General features: G+C 45.9%; 2 protein-coding genes across 4 annotated transcripts in view; one reads left to right on the top strand and one right to left on the bottom strand.

Annotated features, from left to right (window-relative positions):
- The window catches only part of LOC110963078 (kinesin-like protein KIF2A), a 60,066-nt gene that overhangs the window by 6,904 nt on the left and 27,208 nt on the right, over positions 1-25,954 (top strand). For all 3 annotated transcript variants that reach the window (XM_051951041.1, XM_051951040.1, XM_051951042.1), the window contains exon 2: positions 10,875-10,975. The gene's annotated coding sequence lies outside the window, so the exon portion shown is untranslated. The remainder of the gene's footprint in view (positions 1-10,874; positions 10,976-25,954) is intronic.
- Positions 16,266-24,300, bottom strand: unc45b (unc-45 myosin chaperone B). Its single transcript, XM_051951052.1, is given in 19 exon segments — positions 16,266-17,731; positions 18,892-19,047; positions 19,140-19,257; positions 19,353-19,468; positions 19,733-19,846; positions 20,078-20,144; positions 20,497-20,624; positions 20,745-20,885; positions 20,967-21,108; positions 21,344-21,438; positions 21,622-21,922; positions 22,054-22,225; positions 22,330-22,500; positions 22,692-22,857; positions 23,030-23,197; positions 23,319-23,408; positions 23,717-23,892; positions 23,983-24,019; positions 24,130-24,300. Coding segments are annotated over 19 exon segments (2,796 nt in total). The 5' UTR covers positions 24,295-24,300; the 3' UTR covers positions 16,266-17,458.

Below are 25,954 nucleotides of genomic sequence, written 5' to 3'. Positions count from 1 at the left end.
CACCCACCTGGAGACCCTCTCTCCTTTTTAGCCCACCTGCTTAACAAGCTCCAGGCTACCCATACTAATAATCAGTTAATTGACAATAATGTGATGATGATGACCACACAACCAAAGTTATTTGGTGAATTGGTGCAGCATGTGATCAGTATACTATAACTGAATGTTTAGTTTGTGTAGGTTCATTATTAGCCTACATTAGGTAGAGGTAACACTTGCTGTGACTTATTTGCTAAATGACAAAAATAAAGAAGCTTTCTGCCTTGTTGTAGCCTAATGTCAGGAATCAGTCTTGATATTGTCGATCTCTTTTCATTTACCAATTGCAGCATGCCCAGTAGGCAAAGGATCAAGAGAGACAAAGAAAGGGAGCTACATGTCATTTACAATGTTACAGTACACTGTTTTATTGACCCTTTGTGTGTTATTATTAAGATATTAAAATAAATGCTGTTACAGAAAATGATTTTTGTTTTCAAATCTCACATATATTAAGGCAGCCAGTGGTTTACACTGAGCATCTATGTCACGGTTCCGCTCCTCTGTCCTGTCTGTTTGGTTGTCTCCCATCCTCTCCTCTGCCCTGTCTCTGTCTGGTTGTCTCCCGTTCTCTCCTCTGCCCTGTCTCTGTCTGGTTGTCTCTCGTCCGCTCCTCTGTCCTGTTTGTCTGGTTGTCTCCCATCCGCTCCTCTGCCCTGTCTCTCCCCTACAGCTCGGTGCCTGAGTGGAGTCTAGCTCCTCAAGCTGACTCCACTCAGGTAATCAACGACCTGCACAGCTCCCGGACAGCTGACAACCATTTCACTAACGACTCACCCCTACAATAAAGACCGGCTCAACCTTCCACTCCCTGCCAGAGTATTGAACAAGCAACCATGCAGTTCGGTTTGGTCTCTAGCCGCCTTAGCAGTTTCTGTTTTTGAGTTCTGCCGTGTTTTTTGACGTTGTTTCTCCTGCTTTTGTTTAGTTCGGCTGCCCGGGAACCCCCACTCCTGCCTGGACCCCCACTCCTGCCTGGAACCCCCCACTCCTGCCTGGAACCCCCACTCCTGCCTGGAACCCCCACTCCTGCCTGGAACCCCCACTCCTGCCTGGAACCCCCACTCCTGCCTAGAACCCCCACTCCTGCCTGGACCCCCACTCCTGCCTGGATCCCCCACTCCTGCCCGGAGCTCCCCGCTCCTACGCCCTGGTTTTCCCCCACCTAGCCACCCTCTTCACCCCACACAATAAACCATTCGCACTCAGCCAGCCCTGGTAGTGTGGTTCTCTGCTCTGGTCCACCAGCTCCGTTCGTGACAGAATACTCTGGCCAACAAACGGACCCAGAGAGCCCACTACCGGGGTTGGACCAATCCTCTCCCCTTCACAACCCTCGCCGTCCCCGTAGGTGGAATCCCTCTGCTCTGCTCCTCGTCTGGTCACCGTCAGTCCTTTCCCAGCCACCATGTCAATGCATGACTCCTCCTCTCCCTTCTGGGGAACCCGTTGGGCAGTAAAACTGCCGTCCAAGAAGCACCATGGTTCCCTGGGTTCTGCCTCAGCGAAACCGCACTCCGGCCCTCCGTCTCCAGTCCACACGGGAGCCATCTTTTGGAACCGGACCCCGACCTCTGCTCCCCAGAACCGGACCCCGACCTCTGCTCCCCAGAACCGGACCCCGACCTCTGCTCCCCAGAACCGGACCCCGACCTCTGCTCCCCAGAACCGGACCCAGACCCCACTACCACCAACTGAGGACCCCGACTCCCTGCCCTGGACCCAGGGCTCCTCCCTTGTTGTTCTCTTCTCCTGCTTGGAGAACAGCATATACTTTTATGCATTACGCGATCTACACGACGCGTGGAGGAAAGATCCCAGGGAGGAGACTGTGGCCCAGGGCCTTCGACTGGCGGTTCAGCGACCTGGTCTGATAAATTACTTACCCGACTACATTCAGCAGTTCCTGGACAGCCCCGTCACACTTCCCGATGGCAGCCAACCGGGCCCTGTCTCCCTGCCGCCCATAGAACCACCTGCCAAGCGGCCTGGCCGTCGAAGACGCGAGGCCAGGAGGCACCGTGGCCCCCCGCCTCCAGTTCCCGCGGTGGTCGACGCACCGCCTCCAGTTCCCGCGGTGGTCGACGCACCGCCTCCAGTTCCCGCGGTGGTCGACGCACCGCCTCCAGTTCCCGCGGTGGTCGACGCACCGCCTCCAGTTCCCGCGGTGGTCGACGCACCGCCTCCAGTTCCCGCGGTGGTCGACGCACCGCCTCCGGCCCCCAGGACTTCGGCAGCCGTCGAAAGGCTTAAGGCCTCCCCTCCAGACCTGCCCCTGGACCCTGCTCCGCCCCCGGAGGGGCTCCCGGCTCCGCCCCCGGAGGGGCTCCCGGCTCCGCCCCCGGAGGGGCTCCCGGCTCCGCCCCCGGAGGGGCTCCCGGCTCCGCCCCCGGAGGGGCTCCCGGCTCCGCCCCCAGTTCCCGCGGAGGTTGACGACGCTCCGCCCCCAGTTCCCGCGGAGGCCGTCGGCGCCCCGCCCCCGCTCCCTGAGGAGGCCGTCGGCGCCCCGCCCCCGCTCCCTGAGGAGGCCGTCGGCGCCCCGCCTCCGCTCCCTGAGGAGGCCGTCGGCGCCCCGCCTCCGCTCCCTGGAACCTCGGCAACCTTAAATGGGACTAAGGTCTTCCCCGAGTCCAGGAAGAAGCTTTGCGCCTCCCATCCTGCGCCGCCCCCGGAGGGGCCCCTGGATCCTGCGCCGCCCCCGGAGGGGCCCCTGGATCCTGCGCCGCCCCCGGAGGGGCCCCTGGATCCTGCGCCGCCCCCGGAGGGGCCCCTGGATCCTGCGCCGCCCCCGGAGGGGCCCCTGGATCCTGCGCTGCCCTGTCCGGCCCCCGGGCCGTCCGCCGGAGCGGCCCTTCTGCCCTGTCCGGCCCCCGGGCCGTCCGCCGGAGCGGCCCCTCTGCCCTGTCCGGCCTCGGAGCCGTCCGCCGGAGCGGCCCCGCCAGTCTGTCCGGCCCCCGGGCCGTCCGCCGGAGCGGCCCCTCTGCCCTGTCCGGCCTCGGAGCCGTCCGCCGGAGCGGCCCCGCCAGTCTGTCCGGCCCCCGGGCCGTCCGCCGGAGCGGCCCCGCCTGTCTGTCCGGCCCCTACCTGCCCAGTCCCCGGGCCGTCCGCCGGAGCGGCCCCGCCTGTCTGTCCGGCCCCTACCTGCCCAGTCCCCGGGCCGTCCGCCGGAGCGGCCCCGCCTGTCTGTCCGGACCCCAGGCCGTCCGCCGGAGGAGGACCCTCCGGCGAGTCCAGCCTCGGCCGGCCCCGCCTCCAGGCCTCCCTCTGAAGCGTGCCCTCCGTCCTGTCCTATCTCATCCCGTCCCGCCTTCTGGCCGCCCACCGGAACGGACCCTCCGGCTTGCCCAGCCTCGACCGGGCCGCCCACCGGAACGGACCCTCCGGCTTGCCCAGCCTCGACCGGGCCGCCCACCGGAACGGACCCTCCGGCTTGCCCAGCCTCGACCGGGCCGCCCACCGGAACGGACCCTCCGGCTTGCCCAGCCTCGACCGGGCCGCCCACCGGAACGGACCCTCCGGCTTGCCCAGCCTCGACCGGGCCGCCCACCGGAACGGACCCTCCGGCTTGCCCAGCCTCGACCGGGCCGCCCACCGGAACGGACCCTCCGGCTTGCCCAGCCTCGACCGGGCCGCCCACCGGAACGGACCCTCCGGCTTGCCCAGCCTCGACCGGGCCGCCCACCGGAACGGACCCTCCGGCTTGCCCATCCACGGCCAGCCCGACCCCCGGTCCGTCCTCCGGAGCGGACCCTCCGTCCAGTCCTCAGCTTCGCTCGGCTCAGTCTCAGTCCAGTCCTCAGCTTCGCTCGGCTCAGTCTCAGTCCAGTCCTCAGCTTCGCTCGCTCAGTCTCAGTCCAGTCCTCAGCTTCGCTCGGCTCAGTCTCAGTCCAGTCCTCAGCTTCGCTCGGCTCAGTCTCAGTCCAGTCCTCAGCTTCGCTCGGCTCAGTCTCAGTCCAGTCCTCAGCTTCGCTCGGCTCAGTCTCAGTCCAGTCCTCAGCTTCGCTCGGCTCAGTCTCAGTCCAGTCCTCAGCTTCGCTCGGCTCAGTCTCAGTCCAGTCCTCAGCTTCGCTCGTCTCAGTCCAGTCCTCAGCTTCGCTCGGCTCAGTCTCAGTCCAGTCCTCAGCTTCGCTCGGCTCAGTCTCAGTCCAGTCCTCAGCTTCGCTCGGCTCAGTCTCAGTCCAGTCCTCAGCTTCGCTCGGCTCAGTCTCAGTCCAGTCCTCAGCTTCGCTCGGCTCAGTCTCAGTCCAGTCCTCAGCTTCGCTCGGCTCAGTCCAGTCCTCAGCTTCGCTCGGCTCAGTCTCAGTCCAGTCCTCAGCTTCGCTCGGCTCAGTCCAGTCCAGTCCTCAGCTTCGCTCGGCTCAGTCCAGTCCAGTCCTCAGCTTCGCTCGGCTCAGTCCAGTCCAGTCCTCAGCTTCGCTCGGTTCAGTTCAGTCCAGTCCTCAGCTTCGCTCGGTTCAGTTCAGTCCAGTCCTGCCCTGCGCTCGGTTCAGTTCAGTCCAGTCCTGCCCTGCGCTCGGTTCAGTTCAGTCCAGTCCTGCCCTGCGCTCGGTTCAGTTCAGTCCAGTCCTGCCCTGCGCTCGGTTCAGTTCAGTCCTCAGCTTCGCTCGGCTCAGTCCAGTCCAGTCCTGCCCTGCGCTCGGCTCAGTCCAGTCCAGTCCTGCCCTGCGCTCGGTTCAGTTCAGTCCAGTCCTGCCCTGCGCTCGGTTCAGTTCAGTCCAGTCCTGCCCTGCGCTCGGTTCAGTTCAGTCCAGTCCAGTCCTGCCCTGCGCTCGGTTCAGTTCAGTCCAGTCCAGTCCTGCCCTGCGCTCGGTTCAGTTCAGTCCAGTCCAGTCCTGCCCTGCCCTCGGTTCAGTCCAGTCCAGTCCTGCCCTGCCCTCGGTTCAGTCCAGTCCAGTCCTGCCCTGCCCTCGGTTCAGTCCAGTCCAGTCCTGCCCTGCCCTCGGTTCAGTCCAGTCCAGTCCTGCCCTGCCTCGGTTCAGTCCAGTCCAGTCCTGCCCTGCCCTCGGTTCAGTCCAGTCCTGCCCTGCCCTCGGTTCAGTCCAGTCCGGTCTTAGTTCAGTCCCCCTCCCGTCCTTCCCTCCCTCCCGTCCTTCCCTCCCTCCCGTCCTTCCCTCCCTCCCGTCCTTCCCTCCCGTCCTTCCCTCCTGTCTGTTCCCCTTGTTTTCTGCCCTTCCTGTCCTTTTGGTCCCTTCTGTTCCGTCTGGTCCCTGTGTCTCTGTCTGCTCCTTGGTTGCCCCGGTGGGTTTGGTTGGGTCCATGGGGCGCCGGGAGGCGCCCGTTGAGGGGGGGTACTGTCACGGTTCCGCTCCTCTGTCCTGTCTGTTTGGTTGTCTCCCATCCTCTCCTCTGCCCTGTCTCTGTCTGGTTGTCTCCCGTTCTCTCCTCTGCCCTGTCTCTGTCTGGTTGTCTCTCGTCCGCTCCTCTGTCCTGTTTGTCTGGTTGTCTCCCATCCGCTCCTCTGCCCTGTCTCTCCCCTACAGCTCGGTGCCTGAGTGGAGTCTAGCTCCTCAAGCTGACTCCACTCAGGTAATCAACGACCTGCACAGCTCCCGGACAGCTGACAACCATTTCACTAACGACTCACCCCTACAATAAAGACCGGCTCAACCTTCCACTCCCTGCCAGAGTATTGAACAAGCAACCATGCAGTTCGGTTTGGTCTCTAGCCGCATTAGCACTTTCTGTTTTTGAGTTCTGCCGTGTTTTTTGACGTTGTGTTTCTCCTGCTTTTGTTTAGTTCGGCTGCCCGGGAACCCCCACTCCTGCCTGGATCCCCCACTCCTGCCTGGATCCCCCACTCCTGCCTGGAACCCCCCACTCCTGCCTGGAACCCCCCACTCCTGCCTGGAACCCCCCACTCCTGCCTGGAACCCCCCACTCCTGCCTGGAACCCCCCACTCCTGCCTGGAACCCCCCACTCCTGCCTGGAACCCCCCACTCCTGCCTGGATCCCCCACTCCTGCCTGGATCCCCCACTCCTGCCTGGATCCCCCACTCCTGCCCGGAGCTCCCCGCTCCTACGCCCTGGTTTTCCCCCACCTAGCCACCCTCTTCACCCCACACAATAAACCATTCGCACTCAGCCAGCCCTGGTAGTGTGGTTCTCTGCTCTGGTCCACCAGCTCCGTTCGTGACAATCTACCCCTCAAAATGTCTGATGATCTGGTTTAACTGGTTTGTCTCTGCCAGTCCCTTACTCATAACCTCATAACTGTAACTGTCTGAACTGCTCATTACCCATTCACTCGTTCTGCCCCTTGTATTCTCCTCTTCCAAAGTGTCAAAACAGTTTGCTGAACATGACCCTTCCTCTGATACAAAATCATTCAGCTCGTTTTCATCTGTCACACCACTGGTAGGAAGCTGGTGTCCCAGACCAGGTGACCAGGTTGTGGTACACTATCTTTGCGTTTCCTTTGCTGTCCTCCAGTCTGTATGTGTAAGTCTGTAAATCTCTGACTGTGTACACATGTATCAGCTAGTTTTTTCTTTTCTCTGTCACCCTTGTTTGCAACAAGAACTTTGTCACCTATGTTCAGCTGTGTATATGTATATACACTGCTCAAAAAAATTAAAGGAACACTTTTTAATCTAAGTGTTGCATCAAGTTAGTCAAACATATGAAATACTGATCTGGTCAAGTAAGTAAGAGAGGAGGTTTGTAGTCAGTTTGGTGTTCATGAAATTAACAACGGTGCACTAGAGGGGTAACAATGAGACAACTCCCAAAACAGGAATGAGTTTACAGGTGAAGGCCACTGACATTTTTTTCCTTCCTAATGTTTTCTGACTGTTTTTCACTAGTTTTGCATTTGGCTAGGGTCAGAGTCACTTCTGGTAGCATGAGGCGATACCTGGACCCTACAGAGATTGCACAGGCAGTGCAACTCCTTCAGGATGGCACATCAGTGTGTGCCATCACCAGAAGGTTTGCTGTGTCTCCCAGCACATTCTCAAGCGCATGGAGGAGATTCCAGGAGACAGGCAGTTAGTCTAAGAGAGCTGGACAGGACCGTAGAAGGTCCTCAACCGATCAGCAGGACAGCTATCTGCTCTTTTGTGCAATGAGGAACAGGATGAACACTGCAATATCTCTACAAAATGACCTCCAGCAGACCACTGGTGTGAATGTCTCTGACCAAACAATCAGAAAGAGATGTAATGAGAGTGGTCTGAGGGCCCAGCGTCCTCTAGTGCCCGCTGTGCTCGCTGACTGGCACCGTGGAGCTCGGCTGGCATTTGCCATAGAACACAGGAATTTGCAAGTCCACCACTGGTGCCCTGTGCTTTTCACAGATGAGAGCAGGTTCACCCTGAGCGCATGTGACAGGCATGAAAGGGTCTGGAGAAGCCATGGAGAACGTTATGCTGCCTGTAACATTGTTAAGTGTGACCGGTTTGGTGGTGGGTCAGTGATGGTGTGGAGAGGCATATCCATGGAGGGACGCAGAGACCTCTACAGGCTGGACAATGGCATTCTGACTGCCATTAGGTATCAGGATGAAATCCTTGGACCCATTTTTAGGCCCTACATTGGTGCAATGGTCCTGGATTCCTTCTGGTGCACGACAATGCCCAGTCTTATGTGGTAAGAGAAGTCATGCAGTTCCTGAAGGATGAAGAACTGATGCCATTAGTGGAAGCATTGGCATTCTTAAAGAAACCACTCCCATCAGGACAGGAATGTTTCACTGCAGGATAAAGGCGATCACACAGAATAACTTTGCAGTGACTCTTCCCTCCAAGGGGACAAGTGAAGCCAACCCTGGCATCAAACTGCTGCGTAGTAAACAGAATAATAAGGCTTTTTTATGATGTGGGAGGCTTTTTACAGGACCCCCTTACTGTCGGGATATACAATTAAACCTGTACTGTTATGTTGGTGTAACTACCACACACGCTTGTCCTACCCAGCATTATATGGTGAATGACTTATTTGACTATTTCTCTTTTGTACCTCATCACTGTAGATCAGTATCTGTTCTTTTCAATACCACTCAACTCTCAACTATTTGTCTTTGTTATAAGGGCTTCATGTAGTGCTACACTACTACAATAACCCTCTCTAGGTAAATGTCAAAGGATTGTTCTGGCTGACAGTCATATCACGCTCTGCACGAACGTTCTCAGTCAACCGAGGAACAATTGCTCTTCTGTTTCTCTGTATTAGACTCAAATGTGAAGCTTAAACCACAATTTCCATCCTTTGATCAATCACTGTTGAAACACGAGCCAGTTTAGGAGTCTTTGTGCCTGAACCTCCTGCCATGTTCACCCCAACAACAAACCCTCTTTCAAATCAGAGCATCTTCTTGTCATCTTCAAACAAAATGAGCATTTGTATACATGCAACAGAGCATGACTGGATGCTAATTTCTTTATTTTCTAATGCAGTTAATGGCGTGGGAACATCTTCACTGTGTTTCTCCATTCTTTTATACAGGAAAATAAGTCTAAGAAAAACAGAAAATTCATCATGTGAAACAAACTTTTTGGCCATTTCAGCTTAAGTTGTTGAATGTACGAGGTTAATCGAATGCATCTCAGAAACCCCCTGCATTACCGTATACCATCACTGAGCAGAGACGTGGGCTGTTGTTCCTCAAAATGTTAAGGTTGTTACCGCATTCATTAAACCCTGTAGACGGGTGGTTGTGGTTTCTCATATCAAGTCACATGAGCTGATTATCTACCTGCTGAACTGCCCACCAGAGTATATCGAGGAATTTTGAAGCAAAAGAAAAATACACAAAAGGGTCTTAATTTGAGCATGTAAGACCATGCAGGCATACAGACGGCAATTATCCTGTAACTTACAAGATACTTTAAATAAGAAAAAATTAAATTATGAAATAATGTTTTATAAAATACAACAGAGAGAGAAAAACCATAAAAAAATGTATGCTCTATATTTGTTCTAGAGGTCATCAATGTTATGAGCTCTTTAGAGAGACTTTGTTTTCATTTGATTATATTTAAAGTACTTAAACAACTGTCCACAAGTTTCTCTGTTTATTCTATCTATCTTCTCTCTCGCACCAAGCATTCTAAATATTTAAATTTCCACCTTAGTTCCTTGTTAAATGATATTTGGTTATCCCATTAAGAATTTATTCAACCTTTATTGATCTAGGAGAGTTCATTGAGAAATAAATGAATAACAAGGTATGCTAACAGAGAAAATTTTATACCATAGTTGGTTGAAAGAAAAACCCTAAAATGTCCTTTTTAATTAAGATAATCTCTTAATTAAGCTAAATGGAATGTAAATTAAAATGGCGATACATAAAGTAAATGAAACATAAAACAAACGCAGTTATGTAAAACAATTACAAGCAGAGTTTGGGAGGTTTGAAATCAAATTTCTGCTTCCAAACTGTTCATTTCAAGGAGGTGCTTTATTTTATTCTGCTAAAATTAAAAGCAAGTTGAGATTGAACTTTTGGATCGTGAAGTAAAAGCTGGTCAGCACATCTTAGCATCTTCAAGCTTGTGAGTGTGACATAATAATATACAGCTACTTGTGGTGGAACGGTACCATAAATGGCAGCCAGTTTCAAAATAACTTTTTGGGGGAAGAAGCTGGACATGTTTCAGGGAGAATCGTTTCCCTAATAACTTCTCAGGTTTAGGCTCCGCTGTCACACTGAGAAGGAGAGGTGTCATCATCCAATCCAGGATCAGCTAGAGGTGCTCTAAAGATATGAAAAGAAGTCTTAAAAATGAGTGCATTAACATGTGCCCAGTATGTCCATCTATAATCTATACACCACTTAATCATCATTCGGGTCGCTAGAGTCTATCCCACCTAAGTTAGAGTGAAGGCAAAGGACATCCTGGACAGGTCATGTACAGTATGTATATTAGGGTTATAACTTTTTGAACTTTTTTTCCAAAATCAAAGTCCTGCATCATGATTGGATGAACTTTTTGGCATAATTGAAGAAACCAAACTCCATTTTCAACACTCTTTTAAAAAAGTCCCCCCGAAACAAAAAAGTATTAAATACACATTACAGCCAATGACATGGCTTATAAAATGAAAGCAAGAATAGAAACTGATACTCCAGTATATTATGATGGCAGTACAACTTATCATTGATCCATTATCAGTCATATTGACTTGTAATGGCCCTTGTGATAACTTAGCACGGTTTCGCATTTCATATCATTGGCTGTAATGTGTATAACGTATATATATTTAACGATCACTGACCTCTCAATGACGTCTCCAGATCTTTGTTCCATTTCTAGGGCTTCAGTCTGACCAGGGTCACTGAAACATGTTCATATTAATATGAATGATGCTGCAATACATGAAAACATTCAAAGATAAATAATTATATTTTTCAGTCACCTTTGTTGTTCCAGATTTGGTTGTCTGGTCCGTCTGTTTTTACAAAAATATGCAACCAGAACTATGACTAGTACTAGCAGTAGTACTGAACCTGTGAAAAAAAGAGATAGTATTTTATAGAAGCGCATCAATGCGAATAACTGAAATACCATAATATATATAGATCTCACCTGACTGACTATAAACATTTGAAAGAATATTTTGGCCATCAGCAAAGCAGGAAGAGAGAGGATGGGGTAGTAAAAACAAGTTAGTTTAGCAAGGAGAGGTGTAAGAAGCCATAATTATTTTATCAAGCAATACTTAGTGGAAAGTATGCGTTTAAAGAAGTGACAGGTAGATTTACAATCTGCTGAAGTCATCAGGTGCTTTTCCAGATGCAGGACAAATATGGTGCATGAACAACTAATTGTAATGAGAACTTACCAACTACTCCAATCACAATAGGTATTGTATGGTCCTCTCTTGCCTCCTGCAGATCACTCTGGCCGACTGTTGATGATGATGTGGGATCTGGAAGAAAGTGGAAGAAAAACTCCCATCAATGCGCCATCATAACAGTGAGCAACATGATGTAAGGTGTGTATTTACAGAACAACTTACCATTAAAAAAACAGATGTTGTTGGGGCCTCGGTGAGAAAACAAGAGAAATGTTACAAACGTATATTAGAGAGAATAGCATCAGTTACTGGGCATCAAAAAAGATTCAAATATGTACAATGTGACTACTTCTGTTGAAAAAATAAAGGAGACAGTGAGAATATAAACACTTGGAACACAGGTTTCTGAAATAAGTAAATAATTGGACAAAAAAAAATCTCACTGGAACAGAGATAATGATAGAAATGTGTTGTTTTCTGGTCCATGAAAAGAAAAATTTAAGTTCAGGGATGGTGTGAATTGTTGCAAGAAAATTGAAGGCTTTAGAAAAAAAAGTATTACCTGGACATTCTTTTTTCTCAATTTGATTTTCTCCTTCAAACTCACAGACACCACTGGTGTTGGTGGAAACAAATACTGAGCCATTACGCTGACAGACACTGTTGGGTTGTGGAGGGCCTGAGCACTTGGGGATGATGTGGCTGTGATCAAGCAGGTTGTCATCATTGCAAAAGACTTTGGTCACATTTGGAGCACATCCTTCGCAGTAGAATATCTGCACATTTCCATTCACACCTGTAACATCATGTAGCACATTTAGAAAATAGATCACTTTAATTTTTTTTTAAATCATGAAAATAGTACCGATGAAAGAAGACATCTCTGACCTGCTGTTACTGGGGAACAAAGAGAAAGTTCAGGAACAAACCACAGCAGAAAGATGAAGGTCAGCTCTGTCAGACACAAATATGAAAGAAACTGAAGGCTCTCTCATGGCTGACATTGATCACAGTTTACAGTTTGTAGGTTGTCAGAAACTTACCAGTGATAGAGATCAGTGTTGAGGAGGCTCTCTGGATCACAAAACACAGTCCTGCCATCTTGCACTGTTGTACTTCCTATTGGAGATAAGATTTGTCATCAAAATCTTAACAGCACAGAATTATTTTCTTTCTCTCTGAAACCCTCCAGTCTTTACCACTCACATCCATTTGACCGTCATTATAGTGAATCTTCACACCTCACCACTTCTTCTTCCTCTCCACTGTCATCAAAAAGCTTTCTCGTGAGTTTTTAATGTATCATTTTGTGGGGTCTTGACTTTTGCTTTAACTGCTGTCCGGAGTTTGAATCGCAGCGTCTCCCAAAACGCTGTTGGTCCCATCCTCCCTCCCTCTGATTTAACCCCTTTATTTGTGCATGCGCGCAGTACATGAGAGAAGTGCCCGGAGTGCTGCAGCATCTTGCCTGTTTTGCTGTTTTCCCCTCTTCTGTATTTAGTACATTTAGTAAATAATAAAGGAATTACGTTAGAATGCTGTATTGAGTCTAACTTGTCCTAATACCAAAATAACATGAATCTGCTAGGACGAACGAGTAAAGTTTCAATATGTGATTACACTCGTGTATCCCTCTCGATGACGTTGTTTATCAAACTTAGTGCATTTACGCGTGTATATGTGTTACATTATTTATTTCTATCTAGAGTTCAGAATTGCATGACTCCTCTGACGAAGAGTATGTCCCAGACGCCCCAACATCTTCCTCCAGAGGTCGGGCATCTAAACGAAGCCGTCAGGCGGGCTATGGAGGCCGTGGTCGGGGAGCGACGCGAGCACCCCGAGCCAAAAAACGTCCCGCAGTCTCTTGGCCTGACAAGCCGTGGGATTGGTAACTTTTCTGGAAGTTGCTGATCCCTGATGCTCTCTCCTCCACAAGCAAAACAAATGTGCGCGCGGCTGCGTAGTGCGTAGCTCGCCCACCTCTGCATGGGCTTGCTTGCTGTGCGCGTAACCGTTGATTGACAGCATGACAAAGCTGAAGCTCGAACTTGATTGGTCGGCAGCAACCGGCGCTTTTTGGAATAACATGGGGGTCTATGAGAGGAAGGCGGAGCTCAGGAATAAATTTTCATATCGCGTTATACTAACTTTATATTATAGTATCGAACTAGACTAACACATTTAAGCTTTGTTAAAAAATGATACATAAATTGAAAACAAACGGAAACTCCGGACAGCAGCTTTAAGTTAATTCAGTCATTTGTCCAAGTTTATATCATTTAATTAGCTAATATGTAATACTGCAGTACTTACCTTTACTATTTAATCGTGCTAAGTAAATTTGTAGGGTCAGTCTTATATCTGTAGTCACTGATTAGCACTGTGACTCACCCTGTATTGTTTGTAATGTGCTGCATAAACAACTGTGACTTTACTTAACATGATTCACTAGCGTTTCAAAGTGTAAACTAAAAGTCACAGACATAAAAACATAAGAATGTATGGGTATATTTTCCAATCATTTTCTAAATTTGACATCATGAAAGGAGAAAGCAGATGCTACACGTGTAAAAAGTAGAATGTAGCTTTATTTCAGCCTAATTTTGGAAAAACTGAAGAAGAGGGATTCAAACTCTGGTCAAAACAAACAATATATTTTAAACCCCACACAGTGAGCCATTAGCACTTGCTGGATGAGTTGAAATACAGTCAAATTTGAATGTTACAGCTACAGATATTCCTGTTGGCCACTGAAGTGATCATGCTGCCATATTTATATGTTTATATGTACTCCAAGGGAGCATGTCATTAAATTAAATATTGTCAAACTATACAATTCACTCCCCAGCCACACGGATCTCACCTTCACATGTATAAATCTGTAGCTCAAACTCTCAGCCTCCACCCTCACCACAAATTAGAAGTAGATATACTTTGCCGTACAATTATGTTGCAGGTTGTGAAATATTACAGCTGTTAGTATGGAGATAACCAGTGAGTCACAGTTACAGGCCTTTTAAAATAGTCCTTCAATATACTTTGTTACTGTGGACAAAAGCATTAACTATGGAGGCCTTTAGTTAACTGACAAACTTTTATCTCAGACATTTGAGTGGCTTGTCAAATAACTTAGTGTGTTATTGTCATATAAGATTAAAATCGTTTGACTGTATTGACTGTATTAAAGTAGACTACATATAGCAAGGATGAATCAATATCCTTTATTTTCAGATGTCTTTGCCTGTGGTATTTTACTTGTAGAAAATAAAGGCATGAAACAAAAAACTTTACAAGGATGCAAAAAGGATGACAAAATATAACACAAACTACCTGTGTAGTATAATAACTCAGACTGTAAAGTACTGGAAGTATATTCTAGTCTTCCTCTGCCCTGCATTTGACCTGAAGTTATCTTTTATACCACATCTTCTCTGACGTCATCTTGAAAAGCATCTTATACCATTTCTAAACCAGACAGGGTATTTGGGAAGACACAAATCACACAAATAGAAACCAGAGTAAGCTGTCAGTGGTTAACGTGGTATGAAATGAGGACGTTGAAGACTGTTGAAATGTTGAAGTGTTTTCTGATTAACTCCTTTTGACAGTGCGGTTTCAGGTTGTTCCTGCATGATTTGCAGCAACTTAAACTACTTTTATACTGCGTGTTGTTATGGTGGGAGGCTGCTGTGGGAGTGTGTTTGTGTGAACAAAAGCGAGTTAAGCTTGAAGTTGTGCTCTGGATCCGTACCACTGACGACACAACAGTGGACGTGCTTCTAGCCAAGATGTGGGTTTTCTGGCAGCCTGGGTGAAGTTAACCTGGGCGTATTCCCGGGCAATCACCAGGTGTCTGACAGAATGCTCATGATCTGTAATGAGCTGAAGCGGCAAGTTTGTCGGGCTTATCAGTGACACGATGAGTAAAGCAGTGACACATTTCTTTTTACTGCTCGTCCTGGTCGTGACGAAAGGGACATAAGAACATCTGGAGATGGCAAATATCGCCAGTTAACCTGAAACACCGGCATTACACACTAAACACTAAATGCAATGAATAACCCTGAGTGTCCCGTTCCGTGACATGTTTCCATCCCCGTTAAAGACATTATGAATGAAAACCATGAGATCTCAATCACACCATACGAGATTTACCCTCGTGTTTTTTTACGAACACCGAGTAGCAGCGTCGATATAATAAATGATCTTTGTAGATTTTAAATTGCATACCTTGCTCCTCCTCACTTGGGAGATACTGTTCTTCTCTTAAGCAACGGCAGCGCAGAAGTCCTGATGCTGTCACTCTCTGTGAAATGAAATGGATGAGTGCAGCTTCCTATGTCCCTTTGTGGTTACAGTAGCCCCGCCTGTAATGAATGAACTGTAGGAGAGACAGCAAGTTAGAGAGTGGCGGTGAGGGGATTTTATGCAATGTTGGTCATGCTCACGTTTGCTGCTCATTAATGATGACACGGCAAACGAGGTCAAGGAGGCGACGCGTTTCATTTTTTTGGCCATGTTGAATGCAAAACGTCAAACTTTTTCAAAAACTTTTTAAAGCGTGATAGAGTGTGCATTGCAGGCATTCGTATATAAACTCCTCCTTGTCAAAAAGATTATTTAAGATATCCAGAATGACATTAAGTCGTCACTACTGGAATCCTTATCTTCCACTTGCAATAAACACACGCTTCCGTGTCGGCTCCCACACGTGGTGCAGCACGCCTTTGACCAAAATAAACACGCCTCAGGGGAAACCTACGTCAGCTTGTTTTTTCTTTTGTTAAACTCAAGACCTATCTTCAAACATCTTAACAATAAATCCCACCTAACGTACAAGGCATATTTCATGACAAAGAAACTTTATTTATATGAATTCGTAATTCATTAAAGTACATAAGAGAGAAACATATCCATCCATCCATTCTCTATACACCACTTTATCCTCACTAGGGTCGCGGGGGGCTGGAGTGTCTCCCAGCTGACTAGGCAGGGGACACCCTCGACAGGTCTCCAGTCTGTCACAGGGCTACATATAGAGACAAAGAACACCTACCGGCAATTTACAGTAATCAATTAACCTCAACATATTTTTGGACTGTGGGAGGAAGCCGGAGTACCCGGAGAAAACCCAGGTATGCACAGGGAGAACATGCAAACTCCATGCAGAAAGATCCTGGGAAAGCCGGGAGTGAACCAGTGATCTTACAAGGCAAAAGTCCTAACACTATGCTACCCTGAGAGAAAGATACATTTAAGAAAAATCTCTGCTCTTTCACATTTGCTCTAGACGTCAGCAGATATTTTCAGTTCCTTATGATCTCCATTTACGTATGTCCCTCATGCTGTAGGCCTATCAAACAAGGTAGCTACTTGTAACTCATGTTCCAATTCATTCTCTCAACAGTCAGCTCTTGTTAGACATACTGGCATTAAAGCAAACCTGAGCTAAAAAGTAAAGCAATTAAAACAAACAAACAAACAAACAAACAAACAAACAAACAAACAGAGCACTCCCACATAGAAACACTTCTAAGATAGCCTATGCAGTCACAGGCTACTGCATGAAAAAAAGCTGCACTAGAAAATGTATTTTTTCATTCAATTATTACAGCTTCCATCTTTTTAAAAAAAAGTATATATTTGCTCATTGTGTGACCGTTTAATTTGCTATCCCCTTTTATTTAAGCTACATAACTTAAGTTTTGCAATCACAATCTTCAGATTTATATTCTGGAAATGTGACAGTTTCTTTTTAGTAAGAGTTGTCTTTCAGTTTCAATCACTGACTGGAGATAAAACATGGTCATGGCAGTGGTTTGTGCACTCCAGTTTTGAAGTCTCAAATATGGTTTGCTATCGTGGAGGTTGCAATTGTTGTTTCCTGTAGTGAAGAGGATTCTGATAAAACAGACATAGCAGAAGCAGAGTAGAAAGCCACATGACATGCATGATTAGTGGCAGCTTGTATTGCAATTGACATCCAGTGAACTAGACAAGGCTCTGATAAGTAGAGGTTAAGATTAGGACTGGAGTGAGTCATTGGTTGAGGATATTGCTGTCTTAGGTATTTTAGCCACAGTTACTCAGTGGAAATGTTGTAATTACCAATTGTTTAGTCACTTAAATGCTGAATCACATTACTTTCTTTTCAAATGTCACAAGCTGGGCAGATTTATTTCATATTATCACAAGATAGAGTAGACAGAAGGAGAGGAGTTTTCAGTTGTGTGTCATCTTTGATAGATAGATAGATAGATAGATAGATAGATAGATAGATAGATAGATAGATAGATAGATAGATAGATAGATAGATAGATAGATACTGAAATATAAAATGGTATTTCAAGGGTATGTTTAAATCAGTGAGCTCAGTACAAAGAAAAAAAATATATGTCCTCAATTCCATCTGAGAAGAAAAGTCTCACAGCAGGTAATCCACCTTATGTACTTACTATATTGCCCAAAACAACAACTAGATTTAAAAAAACAACAACAAAAAACAAACAAACACTGATCTATATTGTGAGGGATTATTATATTTACTGATCTGGAGCCAGTTTGTTGAATTCTTGAATTTCTCAGATATGGAAAAAGAAATTTGGAGGGAAAGTCTCTATTTAACAGAGGAAATAAAGAAGATAGTCCGTTGTTGTTGTTTGACTTGTTGACAGTCTTTTAAGAAGGGCTGGAAAAGGGTTTGATCAGGCCAAGATCCATAGCTTTGACCAGGCATGTGCGTGCTGTATCAATGGGATCCTGCCTCTTGGGATTGTCCTCCGCCTTGCCAATCACTGTGAGGATTTCCAGCATCTCACTCTCGATCAGTTTCTTGGCCACCTCACTATCATCTGAGCTGAGCATGTTATAGACAATCACAAGACCACGGTGCTGGATCATAGGGTTGACATGGAGACACAGCCTCTGCAGGATCTCCAGCCACTGGGTTGTCTGTTGGGAGAGATCAGTCCCTCAGTCAGTCACACTCTTTTTTCATATTTTCTATATTTTCTGAACACCTACAGTTATAAACAACAAAAGCTATGGCTTACAGTGACTCTGAGTGACCATTTTTACAGAGGAACACCAATGACCTTTATACCCGAGTAACAGCTTAATGAATGGTGGCTCTCCTTGTTGGGCCATTCCCAGAAGTGAGACAAAGAACTGTTAACAAATTCCCCAAGGTGTGCCACTGATTTTGCAACCGTTACAGTTTAGTTGGAAGGAGTGCCACAAAGGAGTGGCCTCCACTCCTTGTTGAGGCAAGGAGTGGAGGCCACTCCTGCATAAGGAGTGGCACACAGGTTGTCACAGTGATAGCTTCAGAGGAATGTTAATGATTATATACAACTGAGCTGATTGGTGTGAGGGACCAAGTGTGTTTGGAGGTTGAACATGAAACGGAGGACATTTAGTAGATGTCACATGCAAGTTTCTTCTCATCTTTCAAGATATGTGAGACTAACTTGCCTGAGCTCTGTTAAGTCACAGCTGTTATGTAATGAGACCACAGATGTGCATGGCATCCTCCCACGTGTCATAAAAGTTCCTTTTGTTGGTTAAATAGTAATGATTAATACTATACTGGTTATGTAGTCTTGCAGGTATTACAAAATTAATAATTTTAGGATGTGTAATTCAGTGGGCTACAGTGAAATCAAGTGTTTCAGAGGCTAGTATGAGTTTTACAAAGTCATATTGTGCTATTTATTTTGTCCAACCCCTGTTGCATTTGCATGTGAAGTAAGATGTAAACTTTTTGAAATCACCCTCTGAATTACGCCTCTAAAACTCAGCCATGTATGTCAAAGCTACATATTTAGATTTTTTTTCCCATTAAGGTAATCCCCTCCTGTCATGAAATGCATTTGATGTTACTACACCGTTCCTTTCTCTGGATTGAAAAGTCCCTGCTGTCTCAGCCATGCCCACTTCCTGGTAAATGAATGACAAGTGTAATATAGCTTTAATTCTGCACTACATGTTCACAACTGGAAACCTTGCAAAAATGTGATCAGGGTCTCGCAGTTACAGTATTTCCATGAAAAACACCCTTTGGAAAGGTTTTTGGACATTTTTCAAAACAGACACAGTTGAATACTACGTACCACCCGGGTCATTTTTGTGCACAGCTTCTTCTGAGAGGCGGTGATCATGGCCAGAGCTCCAGCTGCAGCTATCTGAAGATTGTCATCATCTTCACCACATAGCAGCACCAGCAGCTTCAGCTTATCATTGCCATCCTCCAGATATCGTTCTTGGACCTAAAACACATGGAGTCAACTTTTAGTTGTGCTGAAAAACCTTGTTCAGAATGAGCCACCCATCGTTATGAGATGTTTTTATCTGTCCTCACCTCTTTGCAGGTCACAAGATTGCACATGCATTCTGTTGCAGCCTGTCTAATCTGGTCATGTTCTTCAAACATGTAGTTTTCAATCTCTGGCAAAGCTTTCTCTTTCACAATCTTGACTCTGCAAAACGGATGCAGGTTAAAATGAGGAAACCACAAAAGGACTTGAGATACTATTTGTTGCAGTGACTTAGTTTATCATGTGATGTCTGCCACCTTAGTTTTTCACTGTAACCAGCCAAGTTGGTGAGGCCTCTCAGAGCTTCAAAGTTCTGCATTCCATCTCTGTCTGTTTGAAGGAGGTTAACTAACGGTCGCACAACCTCGTACACCTGTCAGACAAGACAGAAGTGACAAGAGCAATGGATTTTAAAAACTACTATGAGGTAAAACAGAAGAGCAGCAGAGATGCAAAGTGAAAACAAGGGAATTAATCATTACAGCAATTAGAGAAAAATAGAGACAAAGGAAAACAATGTCAAAAGTGGAAGCAACGTGAAGCCAGAAGAATGTGATGCCTCAGCAAATGTACTGTACATTCCTAACAGGTGAAACTCCCAAGAGCAAACAAAGCAACTGCCACCTGCATGTCTTACCCGTTCACCAGGAAAGGCAATTTCTGGATTGGAAATAGCTGCTATCTTGGCAAGGGCGTGGCTGGCTTTCACCTTTCCCACATCTGTCCCTTCCAGAGCGAGTGGTATCAAAGCCTGAAGGCAGAGCCAGGAATGACACAGTTAAAATCAAGAACAAAAGAGTGGATGCTGCAGTTTGCAACATGATGTGTCACAGTGACAGCAGTCCAACAGCATTCTAGTTGGACTCTTTTTTTCTTCTTCTGGGGATTTACTGGGGGGATATGTGAAAATTTCATGTCTCATTGTAACTTCACTAAGTGTCATAAAATTACGAATGCACAAAATACCAAAACTATTTCTCACCTTTCCCCCACCTTGGGCAACAATAGTACCACGATCTTTGGGATCCTCTGACAATGCCAGAAAAACTCTGCAGTTAAAAACAGAAACCAGGTTTCGCAATCATTTATTCCTGGGCAGAGTTGCAATTTAACAGGAAATGCACAAGAAAGTAGATGTACTAATTAGTGTTCCAGCTTGAATTTCCTCTTCTCTGCAGTGGAGCTTTTAGAAATAAGGTCTCATAAATAAACTGCAAATCACATTTCACACACTCCTCCAAGCTGCAGCTGTGTTATGATATAACTCATTGGAATTTCCCCCAAACAATGATCCGTCATGACGGTTGTGCAAAAACTCCAGGCTATTAAATGATGATTCATGAAATGACAAACATCAGAATGCTTTCTCATTATTTTGCTATCAATTCCTTCAACCCCCACCTTGCCAGCATCTCCTTGGTCTGGTCTGTCAAGATGGAGCTGTCTGCTTTGACCATGACAGCTAGAGCTGACGTGACTCCACCCTTCAGCAGCCTTTTCACTCTCTTCTCTATAAAGTCTTTCTTGTCCTGAGAAAAACAAATTATATGCAGCGAGTGTATGCATCTGTGCAGTGTTTCCTGCTTTGTCCACGTCAGTTCAGCTGTTGTGGTCTGAGTGTTGCTTTCTGCTTCTCTTTTTTCCCTTACCTTGGGATGTTGCTCAGGCACATGTTGTTTTGAGAACTTGGCTAGTTGAACCAGCTCAGGGATAATTTCCTTTTTATCATAGCAGTTGGTGCAGTTAATCAGGATGCAAGCAACTGCATATAAGATTGTCTTGTCTTTAGACTGAAAACACAGAGAAATGACAGAGGTTACTATTGGTGTCTATTCAGATATGCTGCATGTTTCTTTCTGTTATTTCCATACCTTAGCCAGTTCAAACATGGCTTTCATAGCAAGTTCATCCTCCACAAAGTCATCTTTGACGTCAGCGTCATTTGTCAGATAAGCAAGACCCTCAATGGCCCACTTTCTTGTTTTGGTATCAATCTGGGGATTACAGAGCCATCTAGTAGAAATGGAAAATGAAACATTTAACAGAGTGCACAGTGATGATTAGGATTGCTATCACATCCCGGTTCTGTGTACCAATTCTACGGAATGAAATGTTACAATTTTTGCCATTACAAGTATATTTTTTGCACATTTCCTACATATCACAATTTTTCTGTCATTATGTACAGCATATTAACCTGTTGAGTTATTATACAGTGCTTTTTCCCGCCTATGTGTGAAATACTCACTTTCTGCACTGCTTGGCCAGCTTCTCTGTCGAGCCTTCAGCAAACTGCCTCAGACTGTAGTCATCACCTCCAGCTGAACCCAGTTTACAGAGACCCTGGAGAGGACATGGATATTAGTATGTACTCCAGCAGATGCAGACATGAAATCTAGAAATTTTCCAATGCAACTATTCTTGCAATATACTGAACAGCAGGAACAGTAGCTGCTGATGTTTGGTACCTCCTCCATGCTTCAAACAGTGGTAAATGAAGTTCTGTTCATTTCTTTATCAACTCACCACCAGCGAACGTATTTTAATCTTCTCGTTCTTGGTCTTCTTGTAGATGTCCTTTAGCAGGGACACTCCATTGGTAATAATGAAGCTGGCACGGCTCATCTTTGAGGACGCATGGATCAGGGCCTCCACGGCAACCATCTGGTCCACCTCACGTTCAGAGCCACACAGTGCCACCATCATCTCCATGATGCCTTGCCGTCCAACTAGAGCATTACCAACATCAAAAGGACCCTGCAGCAGCCCTGAGATCGTGTTGATGGCATGAATGGTTTTGTCCATGTTGTTGGGGTCAATTTTGGATCTGTGGAGAATGAATGGATGGCAAGCCAAAGAAAAAGATCATGCGCAGTTGCATAAATAATGTTGACTAGGTGGCGATGCATTCATAAATCCTTTAATAAAACACAGAAATTTGAAATTTTACGGACATACTTGATATATTCATCACAAATGTCCCTGAAGTTGTTTCTCTCTGGGTCACATGTGAGGTCATCATAGAGCTTGTTGAGGAGCACACTGGCAATCAGCTGTGTGTTCTCTGTCAAAGGCAGCTGGTCTGGAAGTTCAGGAACTTGACCACAAACTTTAAGGATCTTCTTCAGACCTGGAGAACAAACACAAATGTGCAAATATAAATGTCACTGTGTCAGGGAATCTGAGTTGCAGGAACAAGTTGCACAAGCGACCTGGTGCAGCTGTCTGGCTCACCATGGTCAATTGTAAAGAGGGTCCTGGAGTTATTTTTCTCTTTCTTATCCTTCCGAGGTACATTCTTGTTCAAGAGGTTCAGTGCCTGGTCTCTGCCGTGGCCAGAAACCTTGCTGCTAGAAACCATCTCCAGCAGCGAGAGAAGAATAGTTTTCAGGTCTTTAGATGCATCTGTGGAAAGGCAGATAAAATAAGTGATTGTGTGTCTGAAGTCATAGTGCTTGGGAGAAAATTAAACAGTATAGCTGAAACCAAAAGTGAAAGTGTTATTCAGTCAGCTTTGGCCATAGAAAAAGAAGTGAACGTCAAATAAGTGTCCATTATCGAATCATCTTTAACTGTAAATGATTATTCTCTCTCACCTAAAACCAAGGATGCTTCTTTCCCATATTCCCTTGTGTCCCCACCAGTGAGGGAGTCATTGATGCACTGGAAGAGGTTGCAGGTTGCCAATGCAATCTCTTCATTGTCAATAGCCATGATGCTGCACATCTTATCAACACCCACCATGTTAACAATGGCCATGGCCTGTTTAGTGAAGATAAAAAAAGGCATACATCTTGTGAGGAAAATGCCATATAAATCGTATTTTGTTTATTTACAGTAGGTGGAAGTGCATTATGTTTGGAAGACGGTACATATGTTGAAAGTGCCCTTGAACTTTTGATTTTGCATTCTCTTTGCCTGCATCTTGACTTACCCGAGCTTTGTGTCCTGTGCACATTCCTGATAAAGTACGAATAGCAGCCAAGATCATCTCTGGTTTGCCTGTCTCTATCATGTTGAGTAACAGAGGTACTCCGTTATTCTGAAAGATTCTCTCGGCTCCAGCGTCTTCTCTAGACAAAACAATCAAGTTGTTGGCAGCCTGGACAGTAAAGAGGAAGTAAGCAAAACCACAGGTGAACTTTTTTTTTCCACATTCTGACGAATAACAAGAGGAAGCTGGCACTTCTCGACTTTTGCCTTAAATTTCCGAAAATACCCACTTTTTCCCTCTTGTCCTTTCCCATTTCTTCATCAAGGAGAATCTCAAACATGTTCTGTACCCGTGAATCTGTGGAGAATGTTGTTTTGAGCTGTGAAGAAAAAAATGCCAGTGTAAATGAAACCTGTACTGCAAAGACACCAATAGACCCCTTTCATATTGACTGCATTCATCATTTTTTGGCTTAATGTGCACATTTGTGGTAGAAGTACTTACACTGAAGTACTACTTGCATTTTCTAATATTCTATGCTTCTATTTTACTACATTTCAAAGGAAAAGACTGCATTTTTTCTTCTTCTGTTGAACACCTACCACTTAAGCTATGCAGTGTGATATGTAAGCTCTTATAATGTCCTGTATGAAGCTTTGTGTGTGGGTGTAAATGCTTAATTCGGACCTTGGCCTGGATCTCTGCTCCCAGCCTGCGGAGAGTCTCCAGGAAAGTCTTGTTCTTGGGTTCAAGCGTTGCGCATCTTTGCACATCTTTGAAAGCCATGTCCAATTTACCAAGTTTCTCCAAGGCTTGGCAGCGCCGGTATAAGGCTTTTATGTCTGATGCATCGACATCAATTGCTATGTAAAAGGGGAAAAAAGATTGTTTTCATGGCTGTGTTGCTATTGGCTGTATTATACGGTTGTTTAAATTTCTTAATGTCATTCTACCTCTAGAAGCATCAGATGCTGCATTGGTATAGTTTTCCTGTAAGGAAAAAAATATTAAAGACATAAGGTCTAGATTTGAAACAGAAGTTGCAAATAAAGTCTATTCAGTCTTGTTAGGTTGGTGTCTGTACTGCGTTACCAAGCTGCTTACCTTTTTAGGTAGCATGCAGATCTGTTCCTGTGAATGACAGCCAGCACCTTCTTGTCTTTGCACACCTTGATGGCATTAGTGTAGCACTCAATGGCCTTGTCAATATCTCCCGCCTGAAAGTGTTTGTTTCCCTCATCTTTTAACTGGACTGGGTCTCCCATCTGTCAGAAAACGGAAAAATCCAAAGATCATGTGACATTTTGTTACAATCAACACTATCGTTTAATCACTTTTATGTCTGACACAATCAGCTCCTCAGCCAAATAATTTTTCATAAGTTTCAGAGTCATCATTCAGTGAAATGTAGAAGTTTAACAGTAATAAAGCAACCAAACCGCCATACTGCAGTCACATGTATCAGTCAGATAAAGTCGTCTGGATGCTTTAACAAGCCAGTGTTTGAAACAAATCTGTTAAACATGCTTTACACTTTTCATCGTTTTAAAATGTAAAGAGTACTGGATTAAAGGTGCAGAAACAGTTCAAAACCTATTCAGATGTACACTGTGAAGCAATTTTTTTTCCCATTCACCCTGGAGAATAGTAATCTGTCACTGTAAAAAGTTATTAAAAGCTACTGTAATATTAGAAATCTTCTTTAATCCTCACCCTTCTTGCTAATCACTGTCCAGCAGACCTGGGTTTCCTGAAGCAAATGGCCACACACGTGCTATCTCTAACTTTAAATGGCCGCCCCTCAGGCCTTATTTGGCCATGGCCTCGTACCCCAGGCTGAGCCATGCAACAAATGCTGCTTTTCCAAATGACGGACACCATCTCTTGCTCCTCTGATAACCACAGTGTGTGTCCTTCCCCAAAGTAGCCTCTGCACAACTGACTATCACTCAGAAGAAACAAAGCTCTTTGTGAAAGCTCTACTGTACCTTTAGGTTGTGTGTCTGTTCGATCTTCTTCTTTGCTTCTTTGTTTTCTTCCTACGTAGACAATGTGGACCTCCACCCACTGGTATTTGTTGCAAACTTTTTCTGACTTATGTAGCCTTCCCCCTCCAATGCCTCAATTTATATTTATAGTGGATCTCAATGAGGTGGGACAGGACTTAAGGTGGACCCTCTATGACATGTGGGGGTCCCTTCCAAAACACTCAAAAACCCCGAAGAACAACTTTGTAGTAAATAGGTAGTGATTATAAATCATGACTACTTAAGCTGCAGCAAACATCCTTAGACTGCTGTCGAATTATTTAAGGCTTTATGAAAGAAAAATTTGTTTTTGACTCAGGAAATTATGCGAGAGCGACCCCTTCAAACATGGTCTAACCCTGATAAGGTCTATTTAGGGCTCAGACAGCTGAGAAGTCACCAGCAAATGCCTGATGTAGAAAGAGGGGGGTTAAATGGAGTGTGTGTGGACACAGTGGGGAGGGGGCTGACAACTGTAGGACCACAGAAGAGACTGGTAACTTCTAGAAAGACCAGGATCTCAGGCCTCATGAGTTGGGGTTAAGCATTTAGCTGGGATGGTAAAAGAAGGGGTTCGAAGTTAGAGAATGTACTGTACAAGAAAGGGTCTTTGTGGAGGAAGTTGTGCATAAAAAATGTATTTTGTTTGCGTGTGCAAAAAAAAAATAATGCAATGTCAGTGTGGAGAACTGGTGAAATACTCGGGTTGTTTATCAGTGTTCCAGTCCTCAGAAAAGGAACAAGCTTGTGGAAGTGGTCTATTTAAATAAAATAATAAGATTCTTCACAGTGTATGTGTTCTTGACAGACAGATTCTCTTTGACAGCTTTTATAACTTCAAGATAAAATGGACAATAAGAAGATGATTTAAAAAAAATATGATAGAGACCAGTGGTTT

The sequence above is a fragment of the Acanthochromis polyacanthus genome, chromosome 7 (assembly GCF_021347895.1).
Source record: "Acanthochromis polyacanthus isolate Apoly-LR-REF ecotype Palm Island chromosome 7, KAUST_Apoly_ChrSc, whole genome shotgun sequence".
In the NCBI taxonomy this organism is placed as follows: Eukaryota; Metazoa; Chordata; class Actinopteri; family Pomacentridae; genus Acanthochromis; species Acanthochromis polyacanthus.
This window is presented reverse-complemented; position numbering and strand designations above follow the sequence as displayed.